Source organism: Patiria miniata, unplaced genomic scaffold (genome assembly GCF_015706575.1).
Source record: "Patiria miniata isolate m_02_andy unplaced genomic scaffold, ASM1570657v1 HiC_scaffold_1, whole genome shotgun sequence".
In the NCBI taxonomy this organism is placed as follows: Eukaryota; Metazoa; Echinodermata; class Asteroidea; order Valvatida; family Asterinidae; genus Patiria; species Patiria miniata.
Window position 1 is genome coordinate 35,978,683 of NW_024037047.1, and position 21,792 is coordinate 36,000,474.

The 21,792-nt window shown below is 44.2% G+C and overlaps 1 protein-coding gene across 1 annotated transcript in view; it reads right to left on the reverse strand.

The window, feature by feature from the left end:
* The window catches only part of LOC119733236, a 172,693-nt gene that overhangs the window by 47,239 nt on the left and 103,662 nt on the right, over window positions 1-21,792 (reverse strand). Inside the window, 10 exon segments of the mRNA XM_038206825.1 lie at window positions 437-706; window positions 1,987-2,552; window positions 2,554-2,689; window positions 3,389-3,569; window positions 4,178-4,284; window positions 5,700-5,898; window positions 8,109-8,299; window positions 11,621-11,738; window positions 12,348-12,436; window positions 14,769-14,993. Coding sequence (XP_038062753.1) covers window positions 437-706; window positions 1,987-2,552; window positions 2,554-2,689; window positions 3,389-3,569; window positions 4,178-4,284; window positions 5,700-5,898; window positions 8,109-8,299; window positions 11,621-11,738; window positions 12,348-12,436; window positions 14,769-14,993 — 2,082 coding nt within the window.

The window sequence follows — 21,792 nt, forward strand, 5'->3', positions numbered from 1 at the left end:
TAATTTGGAGGTCAATAATGCTTGAAACTTTCGACCCCCAAACCAGCCTCCCCCCTCTGGATCAGCGCCTAGGTATAGTTTAATTATTTCTGTTCTAGTTTTTTTTTCAAGCTACTAGTGACGTGGGTTCGAGCCCGCCGGCGGACACTTGTGCTCTTAAGCAAGGCACTTAACCATTATTGCTTCGTCCTTCGGATGGGATGTAAAGCCGTAGGTCCTGTGTGTTGTATAAAGCACGTAAAAGAACCCAGTAAACACTTATCGGTAAGAGAAGGGGTTTGCCCCGGTGTTTCTGGCCTCCTGTATAAACTTCCACGTGGAGTATTTAGGAGAAGAACCAACCAAGAACCAAGAACCAAGAACCGATCTGGTTGACTTTAGCTTAAAATTTAAACCCTAACAGAAGACTGTCCACCTTCAATCTGTCAACACCTACCTGTGTGATGGATAGTTTCTTTAATCGGCATCCCTTGTCCAAAGCCCTTCCAGCTTGCTGATATCCTATCAGACTCCTTCTGGTAAGTCAGATCATAGCCCACTAAGAGGCCATCATAGACCTGGCCAGGTATCAAGGGATCACGCTTGACAGTGATTCCATCAGATCGGACTGTGACAGCCAGGCCCAGGGCGTTAGTAGCCCGCACCAGGGTGTAGTAGGTCTCACCATCGGTCATTCGAATGTCTGTGTTGGTGTCTGAGGTTCGCTCTAAGTCAAAAATAAATCCATGCAGACGCAGAAATGAAACTTAGATTTATGACCAGGAAGTTACGGCCTTAATTAAACAAGTACAAAGAAGTCAATAATATTTCCGCCCATTGAACATCCATTTTCTTCTGAATGTCAAACTTTGTGTGACATAAAATGAAGTATTTTCATTCCAATGCATACTGATAATGAAGGAGTGAAAAAATAGGGACTTAACCAGTTCACGCCGGAGGCCGTGTATACAAGCAAAAGTTTTCCGAAAGTCAGATGGAATGACTGAAAAACCCGCAACAAACGAGGCCGGAAAATATCTGTCAGCAAGCCACAGCCTCCGACTCTCTAGCCCCTGGGTGATGGCTTCGACCCGCCTGGCATTGCAGTCGAGTGAATATTAAACCCGTGCCTCGGTCCGTTCTTGTCAAAATAAACCCGGCGTTAACTGGTTAAGACTTATTTTGTAAAGAGGGGCCGTATATGAAAGAGACATGGCTATATGGCTGCTTGTGGCAATAAATGCTAACAATTGACATCCAAAACTAAAAGATAATGCTTTAAGAAATTAGAGTGGCCTGATATTTCATCCTAACCAAGGACTTTTTCAGAAGAAGTCCTTGCTGTTTTGCTTTTCCATGTATCGCATTTTCATTTTGAAAATTCCCCACCAATGCCATTAAACGCCTTTCTTTTTCATTGTCTCAGAAATTACTGAGTTATGTGAAAAGTTGGTTTATACGGGTTCCTGAATCCATAATGTGGAACCAGTTCCTGACATCAGAAGTTGGGTACCCGGGCACCCGGTTCCGATGCACACCCTTATTCTTCCATCACATTGATATCAAATTCCTTTATCAAAAATTACGTAATAGGGAGAGTCAGGTTGGCGTAGCGGTACTTTCCTCACCTTCCACCGCTGTGACCTGGGTTCGAATCCCGCCCGGGCCAACATGTGGATTGGGTTTTCAGTCCCTGCCTGATTCCGTGGGTTTTCCCCAGAACATTCGTCTGAGTTTTTCCTCCCACCTCTAAAACTGTAATTTCTTCTCATTCAGTTCTCTCTGCAGGTTTCTTCAGGCCTTCGAGCTTACAGTGCCTAGGGCACTATTTGGAGAATCCTTGGTTTCAGTATCAGAAGTAATAAATAAAATAAAATGAAAAATAAAATATTAAAACAGCCAGTAATGGTAGTACAGCATGAGAGATAACATATTTGTTTACATGTATACTGAAATGGTCTTTAAGCAAAAAGCGATTTCAGTTCAATGGCAAAGTCGTGTTATTACCTAGAACATTGGTAAATGGTTGAATCTCCTGTCCATCTATTCTGTAAATGGCCCATTCATACTTCTTCATCGGACATGGATCCCCGCTGAAATCCCAGGATGCACTCATCTCATGCAGCGAGGTCTGGAAGTCTGAGTCTTCCAAGTCTACATCGGTGACTCCATCTTTGACCTGGAATGGTCTGAGAGGTTGAAGTCCAGCACTGAACCGGCTGACGTAGATGCCATTGGACACGGCGGTGCTAGTCAGACCGGCTTCATTGTAGCCTCTCACTGTGGCGTAGACTCTAAGGACACTGCTCAGATCAATGTTGGTAATAAGCACTGAAGTCTGGTCCTTGGACACCTCATAGAAAGGTTTGATCTGAGACCCTCCTGGTGTGGTGCCCAGGGCAACCTCATACTTGGTGATCTTGGTATCTCCATCAGTAAACGGTTGCCATAGGATCTGCAGCTGGGTAAGTGATTCCAGACACTCTCCGTCCAAGCTCAAGCATTCCTCTTCGCTTGCACACTCCCATTCTGGTTGGTTTACAGGATCACTGAAATTGAAGCTATACACACCAGAGCTCCACTACAAGGCCGTATGTTGGAGGTGTATCATCAATCTCAATAGGACCAGAGAATGCCATCGTGCTTTGGTTGACAGCATTGAAGGCCTCCACAGTGACATAGTAGACTTGGTTGTGAATCAGATTCAGATCTGCAAAGTACAAAGTTATGCAATTACTGTCAGCTCATATATTTGAGACATAACCATGAATACCATATAACAATCAGCAAATGAGGGTTTCATTTTGCTCTGCAAAAACAATGCAAATGCGTACGCATATTCGCTGCAGATGATTTTTGCCGTGACGTTTTTTAACCATCATGCCGCGCTTAAGTTGTTTGCGTATGTTCTACTTGCGTGTTGCATTTAGGGTGCACTTTCTAAATTCAATCCATCTCATTTCGTTATGTTTTACAAACATGCACATGAATTCAAAATTTCTGCGCGCAGGACGGCTTCAAAGTATCTCTGCGAGTAAGAATGAGGAGTTAGCGCTCTAGTAAGTAAATATAGCTCGATGGTGAGAACCAACTTCCAGTGGTATTTTAGTGAACACCATCACAAGTATGGCCTCAAGTGATTCATAAATCCATTTATAAATCCAGCATGATGTAGCTGGGGATAGATTACAACAAAGGTCACAGTTTATTTGAGTAGCTTGTAACTTGTAACTTGGTACTGGATGACTTGTGAGGACTTGAGATGGCTCAACTACACTACTGACATTCAGCAATTTGGGGAAAATCAATAACACTAATTTGGAAAACTGTGATTGATGACAGCACTTTCTTGGAGGTACTCGCAGAAAGCTTCCATTCAAATGTTTGGTTTCAAATTTCTGTTGCTCACTTTCTGTAACTCTGTAGTGAGTGAGGTAGCCAGGCAGATCATCCGACTGGAACACGTCTTTTTGTCCCTGGGCCGTCCCAACCAGAAAAACCACATGATCAATGCCAGACTCAGCATCCAAGAAACCAGTCCAACTACACAAGAGGGCGCTATTGGCATGGATGAAGGCAGGACACTGAACCTGAATGGTAATTATAATGGCAGACAGGAAAAGGACAGCTGTTAGTTGGCTGATGCAGCGTTTAATAACAAGTCATCTGGTGAGGAGGTACTTCCAAGATTTCATATGGATTGGCAGTGATATACCAATCCTTATCTAAATTTGTATTACTGGGAGGGAGTTCTGAATTGAGAAATCATGAAATGTTTCAGACAATGGAATTGTTATTCCCGGCAGTATCAATTTCATTGTGCCTCTGTTTTTCCTCTGTACTCATTTCCTTTTTTTGGCGCAAACTCTTTTACGTGGTCATGTTGACAGAAGTAGACAGTGACTGGCATTCTTTTTAGCAGATCCAACGACACCCCACCCTTTTCGATACACTTTTCTTGTTTAACATCAACTCATCTCCCAGAATACTAAGTCGTCCACAGAAGCTGATATATATATTTCTTGAGACTGAGCACTTGTTCCGTATAAACAAGGAGACTGTTAGAGCATTTAATGGTGGTCTACTTAAAGTTTAGTGGGAGAACGTTCAGTTTGAGACATCTTAATGTTAACTGTGAGATCCTGTATTACGCCGTGTTTTGATTGTCATAGGCAAGAGAGTAAAAAAAAATCCATACCTGTCCAACAGTAGGTGGAGTATTATCAACGGTCAAGCTGGTGGCATAGACAGTTCTCCTTAATCCAACACTGTTGACTGCTTCAACACTCAGAACATTAGGCACTCCTAGATCAAATGAAAATGTAATGAAATTAAAGTGCGTAATATGGTAGTCATGTGTCTACAAAAGCATAATGACTGACAGCACAAGTCACAAATTTATTACTTCATTTACTGCAATAGTATACCCAAGGAGTGTACTACCAATTAAAAACTGGTTTCCATTGGGGCCCTGCACACATTACCAAATAGTAAATCCAATGAAATCATAGTATGATACAAGAAGATAGGGTATTGCACACAACACAATAACTATACATCATTCATAAATACCTCAGACAGTTTAGCCATTTTTATTGGTCACGACCCCGTCACATGGCCGGTCCTAAATGGATGATAAAGACATGACTAGCTGGTCTTAAACACATAAAATGTGGACTCCTAAAAATCCAGTGCCTCTTACCATTTCATTGGTTGAAAGTTCACAATCCTCACGTAGGCATGCGCAACACTACCAGTGAGTCAGAATTTTATCGTTCTAAATTCAAAACGCAACGCCCCAGTAACGTGCCACGCTCGCGTCAATCTCAATAAAAGGGTGGTTTACATCTTACTCGCAAGCTGAACACTCCATTATTTTGCTAGAGGGATGTTTCAAAAAGCTGGAGTGAACTTGTTGAACAAAATCGGGATTTTTTGGAAGAAATTACTTGATTTTTTTTTTTGACCGAAAAGGTATATATGAATGGGAATAAATATGTGCTCCGTCGGTATTAATCACTCTGTTTAAGACTGCTTAGAGTCTGGGTGCTGATAATTACCCTCGCCTCTGGCTCGGGTAATTATCAGCACCCAGACTCTAAGCAGTCTTAAACAGAGTGATTAAAACCTCTCGAGCACACATTTATTCCCTTATTGAAAACAAGATATGATAAGGTGGACTCAAAGAAACTATATGCATTCATTTAATCCAATCTAAAATTACACTATAAAGCATAAACAACTTGAATTCAGTTGGGGAAACCCCCCCCCAAAGAAAAAAACCTTTGGGTAATAAAAATGTATACATTCCCATCTGGCTCCAAATTGGAATGGGCTGTATTAACGAGTCGGCCATATTAAACTGAAAGCGAGGTAAAGATTTTATTTTGGAACTTGCGAAGAGACATGAAAACAATGACATGAAGTAAATTACAAATTTATACTAGTCTGCTGTGATGAATAATTTTTAAATTTTGAATAATTTAAAAGTCGTGATTAAATATAGCGTCATGTTTTAAGCCACATTTAAAAATAAATGAAAGTGAGGCTGGAATGCATAACTAGTCTGGCACCCCCCCATTCAACAGTTCACAATTTATAAAATACATGCAGGGAACATGACCAAAATGGCTTCCTCATGAATAAGGTCCATGGCAACTACTTTTAGGATTCAAGCCAGCCGAATGATTCGACACCCAGCAAGAACTGTTGAATTGTACCTATGTTTGCAGGAGTCATCAGCGCTGATGGAATGTAGGATTTATCAGTTGCAGTCACAGGGAAGACATCTCCACTCCCTGGATAGCTACCCATGGAGAAATAGGTAGTCATGATGTCACTTTCTCCTTCACTCACATCCCACATGGCATCGATGGAGTCTGTGTTAGACTGATACAGGTGAAGTCCACCGTCTAAACTCTGTTCAAAAAGCAAAAACATGCCATGGCTGAATGTGAACCTTGGACACTTTTAATGTGTCTGTTTAGTTTGTAGAATTGCTACTTACCTGCAAGGGCGGATCCAGAAGACATTTTTTTTTGGGGGGGGGGCCCAAAAAACTTTGGTCCCCCAAAAAGTTGGTCAAAAAAATACTGTGAGGGGTTCGGGGCCCGCCTAAAAAAAAATAAATATTGGGTTCATTTTTTTTGGGCGGGGGAGGGCATCCCCCCCCCCCCCCCCCGGATCCGCCCTTGCTTACCTGCACCTGATTTCATTCAACTCATCGTAACGTACAATGCATCGCAGCACTGTGACATGTCGTATCCCTACGGCGTGTCGCAGCAGCAATGCGTCCTGCCATTCATTTCAAAACATGCCTCAAGTGTGACGCACTGTAGGTGTATTAACAGCACAACACGACGACTGTTATATGTATTTATTCTATGCACATTAAAAGGTGGTCTGATATTCAGCAAAGAGTCGTCGGCATAGCTGCCAACATTTCAAAATCCCAATTAGTAATCAACCTGTGCGGTCATTTTCAACTTCTCGTTTTATCAAAAGCTTTACCAACATCGAGTACAGGTACATGGTTTACATGTACACATACATGTGCATACCCTTCTTGTTGTGAATTATAATGTACTGTAGGCCAAAAGAGAATTAAAAAAAAAAATAATAATATTTTTTTTTTTTTTTTTTTTTTTATTAATTTTTGTTTAATGTCTGTATTTGTTTGTTGAAGTCAAATAAATAATAACATCAATAACATGTGGGCATATTTTTTTGGAGATGCATGCTATCGATGTTGAGTTTCGAGTTCGTATCATGTTTTTACACACAATGATCTATGGCCACCGTATGCAATAGAAATATCCCGCCAACATACCTTGCAAACGCATGCTGATTTATCTTTTCTGTCCGTTGTGACAAACTCAAACTCTATTACTGTACCAATTATTCCAACCATACTCTTATTAAATTCCATGATTAAAATCTCGCACTGATGGGTCTCATCCCGGCAATAAGCGACTAAATGTGCTCACGATCGTCACTGAAAAGTACTCACATACAGTACACACAACCACACATCCACGAGATGCACACAAATGACACACCATTGAAAAATATTTTTAGTCTGGTCCTCAAGTACTCCACTGCGCACACTGCATTGATGTCTATCAGGTGCTTGACTGCATTCTTATTAGACTTGTCACCAGTCCATCCATTATCGCGACATTTCGCCAGAAGTTTTCGGTCAAAAACGATACTTTACATTTTTTTTTTCGTTAGGTAGAAAATGGGAAATTCGTAATGTTTTAGTGACAAATCGTATTTTCGTAATTTAACAAACAATTCGTAATAATTACGAAAAAATTGTACTAGTTGGCAGCTATGCGTCGGGTCTTTTGAAAAGTTTTTTACAAAGTAAAACAAATGATGAACATATGATGCAGTAAAAAGAAAACAAGCTTGCAGTCAGGTGGTTAAAAGATACAATCCTTGCATCAGGTGGTTAAGAGATACCAATTGTTGCAGGCCAAAAGTGCATTTTATTACTGAGGAATTAGTGAACTTTCAGAAACTGTGAAATTAAGGAAAGAAGTGTTGTGGAGGGAGAGGGGTCTTCAGAGAGATGATTGACTGATGCACAAGTACCAGGTACCCCTAAATGGTCACAATGAGAAAAATGGGGCTCACACCATTGAGAGGGACTCTTGAATGAATTGCTGATGGCACCTGCGCCCAATTTCATCTCTGCTTACATGTAAGCATGAAATTTGCTTAAGCACAAAAAAAACCTTGCTTAACATAATCATGTTACCGGCCTAAACTCCATGCGATGTACATTGCTTGTGACTGTTATTTATCTGTTGTTTACTTAGCATAACAATCGCATCAAGTTTTGGTGGGTAACCTGATTATATTAAGCAAACTTTTTTTGTGCTTAAGCAAATTTTATGCTTAAACAGCTATGGGTTCGTGCATATTCTGATGAAAATAAGCCATGTGAACTTTGCACGTGGGAAACTGTTCACCCAAGTGGTGTGTCCTTTGTGTAATACTGGGGCTCTTGTAAGTGGTGATGAAGCACCATCTACGCTGCTGCATGGAGGACATACTCTGCACAAAAAGTGAGAATACTGATAATGATTTTGGATTTCAGGCAGCCAAGATAATCCACTCACCAGGCCTATGCTTGCATCATACTGGCCCAGGTCAGTGATCATAATCTCTGGTGCAGTGATGTCCACCGTGAAGCCATTGGAGGTGGATTCTAAGACATTGTCTGCATTGGTGATGGCTCGTAGTGTGCTGTAGTAAGACACTCCATGCTGGAGGGGCAGAGGGGACTGGGCCTTGCCTTTGCCTGCCAATCCTACATGTACAATCAAACAAAAGATGACACTGCATGTCTCAGTACAGTGAAACGCCGCTATAACGAACACAGCTATAACAAAGCATTGGCTATAACCAACATCCCCTTAGGTTCCTAAAATAGCAAATTTTATAGGTTTTTCCGACCAATTTCAACAAGTTCCATTCAATTTAATGCCTGGCTGATTCAATGTAGATTGAAATTGAAAGATCACACAGATCGTCATTCGACAATAAAAAAAAAATCATTCAATTTCATGATCAGAGTATGCCATCATCTTTTAGCTTCGCTACTTCCCTGTAAAGGATGCATTCAAATTAAAAGAATCACAACGTTCATTCAATTTTGTCTAAATCAGGAGTAGGGGGTTGGTCGGGCATTTGTTTTCATTAATGGGTAAATGTAGTTCCAATAACTTCAAGCATCTTTTAAGACATTCCTGCACATCTGTGTTCCTATAAAAGTTTGGGCTAGTATCTCGGCATATATAATATCTTCAATCCGTATATGCAAACCTCTCTCTTAAATTTAGTGTTCATGCAGACAAGATGGCAGCCCGTGAAACTTACCGTAGGGTACAAAATGTGGTTAGGGAGAGACTGATCGAGGCATTTGAGAACAACGATGCCGATTATCTAGCGCTAGCGGATACTCTGGGAATCAAGAGAGCGACTGCCAGATCCATCGTGGTCAATTATCTACTCACTGGTCACCGTCAAAGACGGCCAACAGGAGGGGCTCACAACATCAAGATGGACGAAGAAATGAGGAATGAGCTTCCAACACCTGCTAGACTTCAACCCCTTCTAACTCTAAAGCAAAAGAAAGAAGACCCAGAGCATGCCCTCCCTGACAAGCTGCCTGTTTCTTCCAGCACTATTGCTCAAGCTTTGGATGGCATGTTGATGACCCTGAAGCTATAGCAGAGGAGGTGCCTGAAGCAAGGAACTCCCGACGTGTACTTAACATGGTGGTTGAGTACAGACAGTGGTTTCTACACCATGGTGTGTTAGCCTACTGTGTCTTCATCGACGAGACAGGCTATGTTCGGATAAGACGTTTGTTCGGACAAGCCCTTCATGGAGCCCCAACTAGAAGAGTGTTCAACATGGTCACAATTGCAAAGTAACTTTTGCAGTTTCTGGTGAGGTCGGACCAATACACCATCTTATCGAGAACATGTTTTTCCCAGGATGAGCCGATCTTTCTAATCTACGATAACGACCGCCCACACGTGAATGCACAGCTGCCACCAGGTGCCCAACCGCTGACCCAACTAAAACAACTCCCTCTCTACTCACCGTTCTGAAATATGACAAAAATAGCCCACTCTGCCTTCAAAGCTGGAGTCGAGAGAAACCTAGCCCTCCCAGAGGGGCTGCAAAGAGTGGACGGAGCTGAGTTTTGAACAAACCATCCCACCTTCACTTTTCCCGTCCAATATGTCTCAGTATATGTTTTCATCATACGTCACAATGTACAAAGACTGCCAGTAGGATACACATTGTGTGCGAATCAAATATCCTTCACAACTGAAATTACCACCTGTCAACCCCTCAGTGAGTTACGTGACAGGGACTCATGGAGATAAGCCTGTGCACCAGACATCTAGGTAAATACAAACATCCATCTCATCCAAGTAAGGAATGAGATCCGGAATAGGACCGTTCAAGAACCGGGCGAGCTCGGCCCGCCCAGTAAGCTGCCGCCCGCTTCGAACACTGTACCCGCCCGGTTACTCAAGCGTGACGCTCGGTTGCCTGCTGGAGTGGCCCTCTTGGTCACAACAATAGCTGTAATCAACGGATTAGTGGTTATTGTTCGAGGATTACAGCGCCCAACTCAGGTTGGGTTGGTGTGGAATTTTATTCTTTTCTATCTTCATAGAATGCAAGTATTTTATGTTTGCATGAAATCATTTGACAAATAAACTTGATAAAACTGCCTAGTTTGCAAAGTTCTATATATGAACAATGGTTAAAAGCTAGATGATCAAGGTGTGAATTTTTTTCTGTGAATTTTTCGAACTACGATGTTCGATATCTATATTCTCGGAATTGATCAAATGTACGAAATACCTCATTCTGTATTGATTGAAATAAAGTATTCCCCATATGACGAACATGAATTGTTTTGCGTGTGATAATAACGTGATGTTTTTGAATTTTAGACTACAACACCGCACTTGCCCCTTATTCACGTTAATGCATACGCATTTTAAACAGAAAAGTCTGATACCCGTTTGAGAATAGAAGCGGGCGGGCTTGACCCCCGATCGGTATGAAGTGGCCCACTCGGTAGCCCCGATCGGTATGCATACTGGGCACTTTTTTATTCAAGCATGACGCTCGAGAAGCGGGTGGGAATGACCCACTCTGTAGCTCCCGATCGGTATAAACGCTCGGTTATTCAAGCGTGAGCTTGGTTGACTGGAGTGGCTCTCTTGGTCGCTATCAACGGATTAATGGTTATTGTTCGAGGATCACAGCGCCTGGCCAACTATGGTTTGCCCTGGCTATGATTATCACTAGATTACGGATACAGTTGTTTATTTTTTTATGCTTTTTTACAAAAAGTTTTCTGTGTAATTAATGATCTTCGGTGGCTTTTATCATCATCACGAAGAAATGTTCACACCACCATCAGAATAGATCAAGGGAAAATAATAAAGGTAATGGTAATAACAACAATAAAACGAAAAGACGAAAAGAAAATCAAAGGTTGAAAGCTCTCCATCTTTATTATTGTTCATCATCGGTATACCTCTTTCCCTTTCCTGCCTTTGGACTATCTGTTGAACGAAAACAATAAATTAATGCACGTAAATAGAACAAACTGGGGAATTCTGATCTTAATACTGAACAAAATACCAACCCCGTTTGCTTTAAAAGTCAGATTCAGGGATTCATCGGTGCAAGTCCATATACATTTGTACACATTTAAGGGGAGAAAAACGTACCACGTAACTAATTGAAACCCATGTTTACTGATCACTCAAGCTTTTCAATAGGCCTGCGAGGGCAATGGGTCACCAACAATAGCAGTCCACCGGAGGGATTACCGGCGGCGCGCCCTTTGATTTGCCGGGTCTTTGTTACCCAGCAGTGAGGATTATCGCCTTGCAAATTGCTTCTTTTGTTAGGTTCAGGAGAGGGCCCACCAGTCAGACTTGTACTTCGTTCTCTTAATCCGAGCTCGCCCACTTTGGAGAGGAGTCCCAATCCCTTTCTCGGAGTGGGCGAGGCTTAGCCCAGACCGTCTGGGAACCGGGCGGTAAGGGATCTCAAGCCTAAGTAACAGGCAACACATTGGCAAGCATACCTTGTACATCGTCATCACTGCCAGGCACTATTCCATCAGAGGTCATAGGTTGGACGTCCTCGCCACCAGGTGTTGTACCCACTGCCCATTCATAGTGAGAGATGCCATGCAGTTGACTCTGTGGTCAACAAATAAAAATATCACTCTTTTTTATATAGAAAATTCCACCATTGATGCATACTAATGATAACTCTGCAATTAGTAATTACAATTTTAATAGCAACATGTTTCTGAGCAAAATCAGTTTCAAGGACTAAAATCAACACAGAAAATTCATTTTGATGAAAATTCAGTTCACTATAGTGGAATCTGGCGACAAGAATTAAAAGCTTTTACTGCGGCGGAACTGCGGTGGTGTCACACTCACGCGCATGCTGCAGGCTTTCTTAAAGACGAGGTATTCCTATTGGTCGAAAGAGCTCAGGGGGCGTGAGTACTACCGGAGCATGACTCGAGCAAATCTTGTGCCACCGCAGAAATGGATGCCACCGGATTTGTCTATAGCTTAGATCATATAATGAGGAATTGAGGAGCTATACAATTTGCTTATATAACAATTTGCACATATAACAATTTGCATATATACATGTAACAATTTGCATAAAGCAATATGCAGTTGGGAACTATTCCAATACATAAATGAAAAAGGTATATGGAACATATTTATTCAGCAAGACTTTAAAAATGACACATAAAAAGATCAAGGTCATACTGAGAAACGTTTTACCTCAAAGTCATCAAACCAGAGGGAGACTGTTGTTTTCTCGTGTTGTGCATCTATATCCTGTACCATACTTGGGCCATCAGTCACATAACCTACCAAAAAAACGGGCAGATTCAGTTGTATAATGTACTCAAACAAACTAATGCAAAGCTGTGAACTTTACTAAATCTGCAAAAATGTTAACCTACCCGTACAAGTAAACCAAACAGGAATGTCAGGCACATATAATGTCAGGCCAAATTGCAACGTCTCGGTCCTTAAGCTAGCACTTACAGGGAATATACACAATTTTGCTTTTGCTGTAAGTTTCAGAAATGAATGGATTGGGGGGTCAGCATTTTATTACACTGACTTGGTTGAAGTTTTGTGTTCGTAGATTCTGAAAAAAAAAAAAAGGAATCAAGTTCCTGTAGTCTGGTTCCCCGACCCCACTTAAGATGAAACAGAGCAATGTATGGACGTCCTTGAATTGTAAGGTCAGGGAACCAGTCTAGCTGGCTTGTACCTGTTCATAGGAGTGTAATCAATTTCAAAGTCATGTACATCAGGTACGCTGTGTTAGATTTTGAGAAGATTGGATGTACATGTATGGTTAAGAGTACCAATATGTCAGGACATTTTTAAAAAGTATTTTTAGAAGTCCAAACAATAAAAACAAAAGAAGGGAATAATTATGTCTATGGAAGCATAGTAAAACCAGACTAGGTGGGCGTGTTCAGGCATTCAAACCGTGGACGAAAAATGCCAGAGAACAAAATAGAACAATATCGTCCGCAATTCCCAGCATACGTCCGCGATTGGGGTTGTGTACAAAACATATGGGAGACTTCCTAAAAAGTTAAGGTACAAACAAAAGAGGGACAGTAGTATGTCCCCGATCGACGGTGTGCAGTGGCGTAGCCAGGAATTTTTCAGTGTGGGGGGGGGGGGGGGGGCGCTGGAACATTTCATGGGGGGGCGTCAAGCAGGGGCGTCAATCGCTTCTCAAAAGTGGGGGGGGGGGGACATACCTTGATCATAACTGATGCAAGTGCGAAGCTTGAAGCCCTTACGGCGTGGGGTTCGGGGCCCGCTTAAGGGCCCCGAAAAAAATTGGATTCTAGATGTTCTGTGGTGTGATTTAAAGCAATTTCTTACGACTTTTCTCCATGCTTTAACTAATATTTTCTTGGCAAAAGATAATTATTTGAACATCGTTTTCGAGGTTGGAGACATTTAATCAGCTATCGGTATTCTGAGCTATTGGCGTGGGGTACGGGGCCCGCTTAAGGGCCCCTAAAAAAATTGGATTTTCGATGCTCTGTGGTGTGATCTGAGGCAATTTCTTACCACTCTAACCAATAATTTATCTTAGCACAAAAGATAATAATTTAAACATAAATTTCGAGGTTTTCTCAGCTAAAGGCATAAGAAAATTTTGTGAACATTGTTTTCGAGGTTGGGGTCATTGAATCAGCTACCAGAATTCTGGATTCTAAATGCTCTGTGGTGCTATCTGAGGCAATTTCTGACCACTTTAACCAATATTTTCTAAGCAAAAGATACATTGTAGTACATAATAGGGCCCATGGCGTCATGTAGATCAATGATATTTTTTTTAGAAACTCAAAATCTCAGTGGGGGCGACTGGGGGGGGGGCGACAAGGTTTCATGGGGGGGCGGTCGCCCCCCCCCACGCCCCCCCGGTGGCTACGCCACTGACGGTGTGAATACGACTGGGTGTATTAGCTCTACATAACCCCGAGGACCAACACACAAAGGAAGAACAACAGATCCTTTCAGTCCTCGGGAATTGGGTCTTTTGTTGGAAACGGTCCTATAGTAAGTTTGTGTGCTTAGTCTTTGGGAGAGTGTTATATTACAGGGACAAAGGGAAACACAAAGCATTGTCCTCAAGAGTATGGGCTCCGTGCACAAGTACCCCTTCAATGGCCAGAAAAGGAGAGTTGGAGGAGACCTAGACTGGTTCCTGGTCCATCCACTGCATATTTCGAAGGATCCAAAGTTATTGGGGGGCGGGATTAGTCTGGGAAACCATCCCAAGATGAATTCAAATGTATTCATGTGACGACGACACCTAATACTCAAGCGAAACGTCGCTGTGGCTAACAGCTTTGGCACATTCAGGAAGTCGTGCGTACTTCGCGCCAACCACAACAGTACAGTATGCACAAGCTGTGTGACCCATCCAAGGGGCTCTCAAAAGTGGTAAAAGGGCGCCCTCTTTTGCTGGCGCACGGAACCCATAGTAAAACACAACTGTCTGCGTGTGTTTGTGTGTCTGATTGCCTCTTGGTGCTTCAAACAATAATATTTGCTCCCTTAGACTGCAAATACCACAACTGCAGAAAACAGGTACAATTTTGAGCCTTGACATTGAAAGCAGATATCCCTTTTTCCTAAATTACAATTTTAACAACCAACCTGTCTGATCTTCCTCCACCACTCTGATTGGTGAGGAGCAAATGACGTCACTAAATGCTCCTGCACCATTCTGACTCTTGACACACACGTAGTAGACGGGCTGACAACCCACAGTGAATGCCTCATCACTGCATGTTGATGGGTCAGTAAGTTGGAGATTCAGGTCTGATAGGACACAACTTCTCTTAGAGCCCAGGGAGGTGAACTGTTGGATGTTTTGAGAATCTAGAACAAAAATATCATTTATCAAGATATCAGACAACCATCCTCATATTTTCCAAACACAAGTCCTCCAGTCACAAGCTATTCTTCTGAGCTATGACAAAAGGCATCTGTTTGGAGTATCACTTACCCTTATTATGATCCGTGGACAAGGTTAAAAAAAAATGATGTTTGGGTTCATTAATCCATAACTAGAAAAGTACATAAAGTACATAAAGTAAAATATCTTGAAAAGCACTAAATGCAGAATTTCTTCCAAAAAACTAGGGGGCCCTATTTGGGTGTCCTTCTTTTTGGCTCGTCCTGTATGATCATTCATCATATCAATCACAAGAAAAATATGAATGTGAACAACATGTCAGGCACATTTGATCTTGTTTAACACAAAATTAACTATCTCAAATAGATACACTTAAATCCCCCCCCCCACAGAAGTGTGGTTGGGGTCTACGAACGAATACTTACCTGTAGAGCAACACTACTTATGCATATTCCCCCTACCGGCAGGTATTTTCGCTAAGAGTTATATACAATAGCGCCCTCTGGCGCCCTACCCATAACACCCCGCGGCATGCGTGCCTCGTGAGCGTCCTCTTTTCTCGAGCGCTAAGTCGGAATACAACAAAGTACCCAAGGCATCGAGAAGAGTGGGGTAGGGGGGAGGGATGCTCTACAGGTAAGTATTCGTTCGTAGACCCCAACCACACTTCTGTGGGGGGGGGGAGTCTACTTCACTCTACTTACCTGTAGAGCAACACTACTTATGCATAGACTAGCACCGTCAAGGAGGTGGGTCATGCGAGATGCTATTGTGTTTTCACAGGGGCACGTAACAATACGCGTAAACCCTGGATGGGCCCGTCACTCCACATGTGGGTGGACAAGGCAGCCCAAAAAGGTCGGCATGATAAAGACATTAGTCATAATGGTAGCCTCAACATGCCAACAGAGATGTGATCCCCGTGGGAATCACACGTAATGAATTACAGCCCACCGATACCTACATATAAGAGTTCGGTGGGGCACACAAAATAAGAATTATCATGAAAGACAAAACATCATGACATGGTACATATAGACACTATAATATGCACATGTACATGTACAGAGTTCAATAAAGAATCAGAGTTAGGAGACACCAATGCTGGGGAGGTCTCCGGTCTGAAAATGTCTTGAGAACATAGTGGGGCTCAGTCAGTCGCCCTCAACACTGTTCTCCCATGCTCTGCCTTTTATTTTGTGCATGCGGACCAATCACACGGATTCTGCCGTTGATATGTCCGTGGTTTCATGGATGACCGTAGCCAACCTTCAGGCAATCTTGTCATGAAAGCCTGCAGGTATGGTGGGGTCACCATGATAAATACATGTCATGAAAGGCCTGCCTGTATGGCAGGGTCGTCATGACAAAAAACATGTCACGAGAAGTCTGCTTGTATGGCAGGGTTGTCATGACAAATACGTGTCGCGAGAAGCCTGTTGGTATGGCAGGGTTGTCGTGACAATTACATTTGTAACTGCAAGTGACCGATTCAAAGCGTCCCAGTGCAGCTAATGTACGACGTTTAAGTCATGATTGGCACCAAAAATTCTCCGTCCGTACAAGAATGATTTGATGCCCGGAACAAAGACGTCCGGAGGCCCAGAGGGCTCTGACAGTCCTTAGTATAAATCCCTCCTTAGGGAGCAGACATCAAGTCATGATCAGCACCAACATTCGCTGTCTGAAACAGACAAGAATCATTTGATGCCCAGAACAAAGACATCCGGAGGCAAAAGAGGACTCCGACCGTCTTAGTTCAAAAAACCTTCCTTAAGGATCAGACGCCAAAGTCATGAGCGGCACCAACATTTTCCATCTGGAATGGACAATGATTTGATGCCTAGAACAAAGATGTCCGGAGGTAAAGAGGACTCCGACATTCTTAGTTAAAAAACAAAAATCCTCCCGTAAGGAATCGGATGGGCACACTCGGTTCCCATCAGATGTGGTCCGTCTCCATTATACAGAAAACAGATCTTTACTACATGTATACCAAGAAGTAACAACTGCTTACAAAACAGAAAAGAAAAAAGGCAACCATAGGAACCAATGAAACAGATGTGAGATTGTTCACTGGTTCACAGAACTTTAAAGATCTCTATAACACTTTTGGATAAGAAGGTGTTGAAGAGGTCCTGCAATTCAGGGGTGTTAAAACATCCCCTTAAGTTAACTGACACGGACGTTCAACTGACTAACATTAAGTAATCTACTGTCATGTTAGAAGTCCCTCAAGTGCAGGCTGTAAAAGCCATAGCTTGTTTGAGAAAGGTCTGATGTGAACAGGAGAGCATTACAGCATCCAGTACATCAGGAGAAATTCCTGCGGAGCTGGGAGAAGGAAACCCAAGCTGTGCTGGAACAGAATATTGTTCTGCTCGGAAGAACATTTGTACCTCCAACTGGTGAACCAAGGGAATGGTTATAACCCTGGAAAACCAATCAATGAGGTCAACATGGAGTTAAGAAGAGGACCTTGTCATCCTTCTGCTCCAGTTGATTAAGTACCCGAGGAATAAGAGGAAGACGACAGGAAGGTGTATATAAGTAGCCTGACCGTCTTCACCACCATCGTATTCGCGTGCCATGTACATGTATAGGGGTTAGGAACCCTCAGGCATTAGCCTGGAAATCTGTGACTAGTTCATGAAACAAGCCAGATTGACATGTGGTTAGTTGTCCTTGCTTGGGAGGAGGACCGTCGAAAGCAAGAAGCTTTGAGGAAAAAACCCCAATGGGGTATTTCTCAAGTGAGTGTACACAGGTGTGCAGGCTGCCTGCCCACCTGGTCGTCGATGTAAACTACAACTGCGTCAAAGTCACATCGAACCAGGATCATCTGGCACAACATCGAATATAGAAGTAACATCGCAGTTTCTCCGAGACTGCCAGCATCTCAAGTATGTTAATGGAACTTGAATGATGCTCACACAGGGCCTCACCAATCCTCCACTAGATGCGTGTGGTGGGCAGTTAACTGGCAGCGTAACATGTTCGCCATGACAGTTAATGAATTGGGCTGCAATCTGTGAGAGGCCCACCCTTGTGAGGTTGGCAACGCCGAACCACAGGAGGTACTGCACAAGTCAGGTCATGGCCTGCACTGAATGCAGTGAGGACTGGGCCGATACAAGCAAATAGGTGAATGCCACCAATCTTTGTTTCCACGGCGCAGTCATATCGCCTTTACTATCTGAGCAGAGGCCAGGAGTGAGGCGGAAAAAAGGCTGGATGGAGCCACCATGAAGTTGCAGCGAGAATCTTGGTTTGAACAACGTGAAATTCTCAGTGCTCTGGCCTGAAAATGAGTTGCAGTTGTGTACCCTTCAGGCCAAGGCTCATTCCCCATGCTGATGTGTTAGACAGTCGACTAAATCTCATCAACATCTTTCCAAGGGAAATACAAGACGGGCGCAACACTGTGCTGGCCCGATGTTATTGATGTCAGCCTCAAAGTCTCTCTGACGAGCTCCTACGAGACAGATGGGTGGAGGTCGTCATGAGTCAGGTAGGTCACTTATGGAAATCATCAAAACAACTGAAGCCGAATCGAAATCGTTGTTACATTATCCTATGTGACATGGGGCCCCACAAAATCCTCTGGGCCAACTTCAAGAGGTATGCAGTTGAGAAAACAAACAACTGTTTGTTCTTCACCTGCGCTGGCCCACATGTAGTCGACATCGACCAATATGGATGTACATTGTTGTGTAAACATCGATATCCACCGCAAAAGAAAGATCTTTGTCTGTTAAAAATTTAAAAGGTGGGACTCGAATCTTTGGCGGGCGCCCTTTGACGGGAGAAACAGTTCATCAATCATGTTACCTCGGCGGGCCAAGATTGCTAGGGTCTGCACTTGTGTAAAATTATAGAGTACTGAGTGCAGACTGTGAAATTGATAATGAAAATAGCGGTCAACACGTCCGCTAAGACTGTCGAGTCAAGATTAAAACATTAAACCTAATGTACTTCATGAGGGTAAAGAGGGAGGCTGAACGCGTATCGCCGAACCCACTTTATTATTCTACTGCAAAGTGTATGCAAGCTTCTGCGAGTATTATTTACGAAGAGCCGCTTGAATAATGGGGTCCCTCTACTGCTGGCAGCTTGTACTTAGCTGCATTGAAGAGGGAAGATGTGACAACAACAACAAAAATACCGACTTTCGCTAACGGAAAACGGTAATGATCACATTAATTGCTTGAAGAGCAGCAGGCAGTTTGAATACAGGCACAATCTTTCGAATGTGGTCCACAACATGCCTGCAAGAGTCGAATAGACCCCGTAAACGAGAACCGTAAAACACCTCTGAAGGGACGAGTTGCACACGGCCACAGTCAGCTGTTGAACAACTCCCTCGGAGACAATGGACAGTGTACATACACAAGTAATGCACACATGTACAATGTACATGAAAAATGTAGCGATCTCAGTACAGCAAGAAACACCGCCGCACGGCTAAGCCCAGCGCGGCGTGTCCCATTGTCCTTGAGTCACCCAACCGTGATTAATGTAGAGGGCTACAGAGTTCACGGCTCGCAACTGAACGAAGACGGACGTTTCATTAACGTGCCCGCCTGGCAATACATTGTACATGTACATGTACGTGTATAAGACGTATACAGTGTACATTGTACATGTATGACCGATAATAAAGCCGAGAACAATTGCAAGGCTTGTAATGAGTGGGCCGAAAAACCGAGTCCTCATCCCGGTAGCGTATGCCGCGGTGGGATCGGTGCAATAAACTCGCCCGGATTAGAAAAATAATAAAGACGTTCCCGCCAGAGAAATGGACACCACTTTGTCCGCTGTCGATGTGTTTCACATTTGATCCAACGGAGGTATGGGGAACACCTTGTCCTTGTTAGATTCGGAGCCCGTCCTGCGCTTGATTTGACAATTTTTGTGATCGGGCGGAGGGGGCTCATCGGCGGAGGGTAACTTAAGTACCCGTATAATGTCCCTCTGCAGCAAACGGAATTTCGTTTCCGCGATGGACAGCCATTGTAACCGGTCTGATTCTCCGTCATTATCGGATGAATCAGCCGAATGCGAAGGCCAAAATGACCCCGATGACCGAGAGCCGTCTGGAGGGGCTAGTTGTACAGAACCACGCGGTGATGGCTGGGCAACACCCTCGGAGATAATATACCTAATATTATGCAGATGGAGAAGACTAAACACAAGCGGGAATCCTGGCGCACGGCTAACTGTGTGCGGTAGGTCCCGTTGTCTCCGGACCACGCGACCGTGGTCCACGGCCGGCGAATGTGAAGTCCCATTCGCCGTAGGCCGGGCTTCCGGTATAGCGCGCAACCATGTGTGGTATACATGTACATGTATGAACATGTGTTTTTTTTTTTTTCATTTTAGTACATGTACGTCGTTGCGCTTGGGCCACGCAATCGTGACCAATTAATGACGACTATGAAGCATTCACTGCAGATAAAGACTCCAGGAGCACGGCTAACTGTGCGGTAAGTCCCTTTGTACGCGGGTCACTCAAGCGTGACCGGTGACTGAAGACTGCGATGCGGGCCCAACGACCGATGGTTGTGGGCCGTAGTCCACCACTGCAGGGGGGCCCCCAATAGGGCCCGCCCGGCGGCCTGCCGACATAGCCGATAGCGTATCGGAAATCGACTGAAAAGCCTGCAGGAAATCTGCTCTAGAAACCGCGTCCTCCCCCGGGAGCGTTTGCCCCGGCGGGACCGGTTAGAGGAGTCGTCAGAACCCGGAGAAGAACGGCGCGATCGACGTGCAGCCTTCTTCTTCTTATTCTTGTTCTTAGAAGAACGGCCCCGAGGTGTGTCCGAGGAAAAATCGGAAGACACCTGGGACACCGGGACCCCCGAACAACGGAAAAAATCCGATGATGAGAGTAGCCCCTCTGAGCGAGCTAGCACGGGGGCCGTCGGCCCAGGATCCCCCCGGGCGACCGGCTCCGTATCGCTCATAATGCACCCGGCCGACAGCGCCTCAGGCCCCGTGGGCTGAGCGAGCGCTGAACGGACCGGTAGCCCGTGCAATAGCCCATCCCGACAACCAGTGGTGTTCGGCACTGTGTCGGGAGGCCGACAGCGCCTCAGGCCCCGTGGGCTGAGTGAGCGCTGGAGGGACCGGTAGCCCGTGTAATAGCCCATCCCGACAACCAGTGGTGTTCAGCACTGTGTCGGGAGGATACGGGTGACTAGAGCCCACCGAAGTGTGACGGCTAGTCCCCTCGGGCTGCCCCGTGATCGGGGGAGGGCCAGGTGACACAGCGGCGCTCGTTGCCGAGCCCGTTCTTAGGCTTTGCTCCGGCACAGGAGATATGTTTTGGAGGAACCTTGCCGGAGTGTGCCTTTAGTTTGGGTGTTCCGCCTGAGTTGACCGGAGAAGGTGACCGAGGTCCCCTTAACTGATCGGCGGAACTGCCAACTCCCCCAGCCGACTGTGGCTGAGGATGCCGGACGAGAGACTGCTGCCGCGGTAACGACGTAGCGTTAACGGCAGAGTCCCCCGAGAACTCGGTCCGTCCCGTGGGAGAGGAATTCCCCCCGGTTTGTGACAGATCGGTTCTCCCCAAACGCTGCAAAATAATCAAATAAATACAACCAAGAAGATGATGAGAAACTCTACAAACTGTTGTTTTATTAACTCTTTTATTAAATACTTCTCTTCAACGCAAAAAAGGGTAGTAAATGACGAGGCAAACAGCGAGCTATTTCACGCACGTCCTACCCGACCTGCCGCTAAGAGAAAAGAGGACGC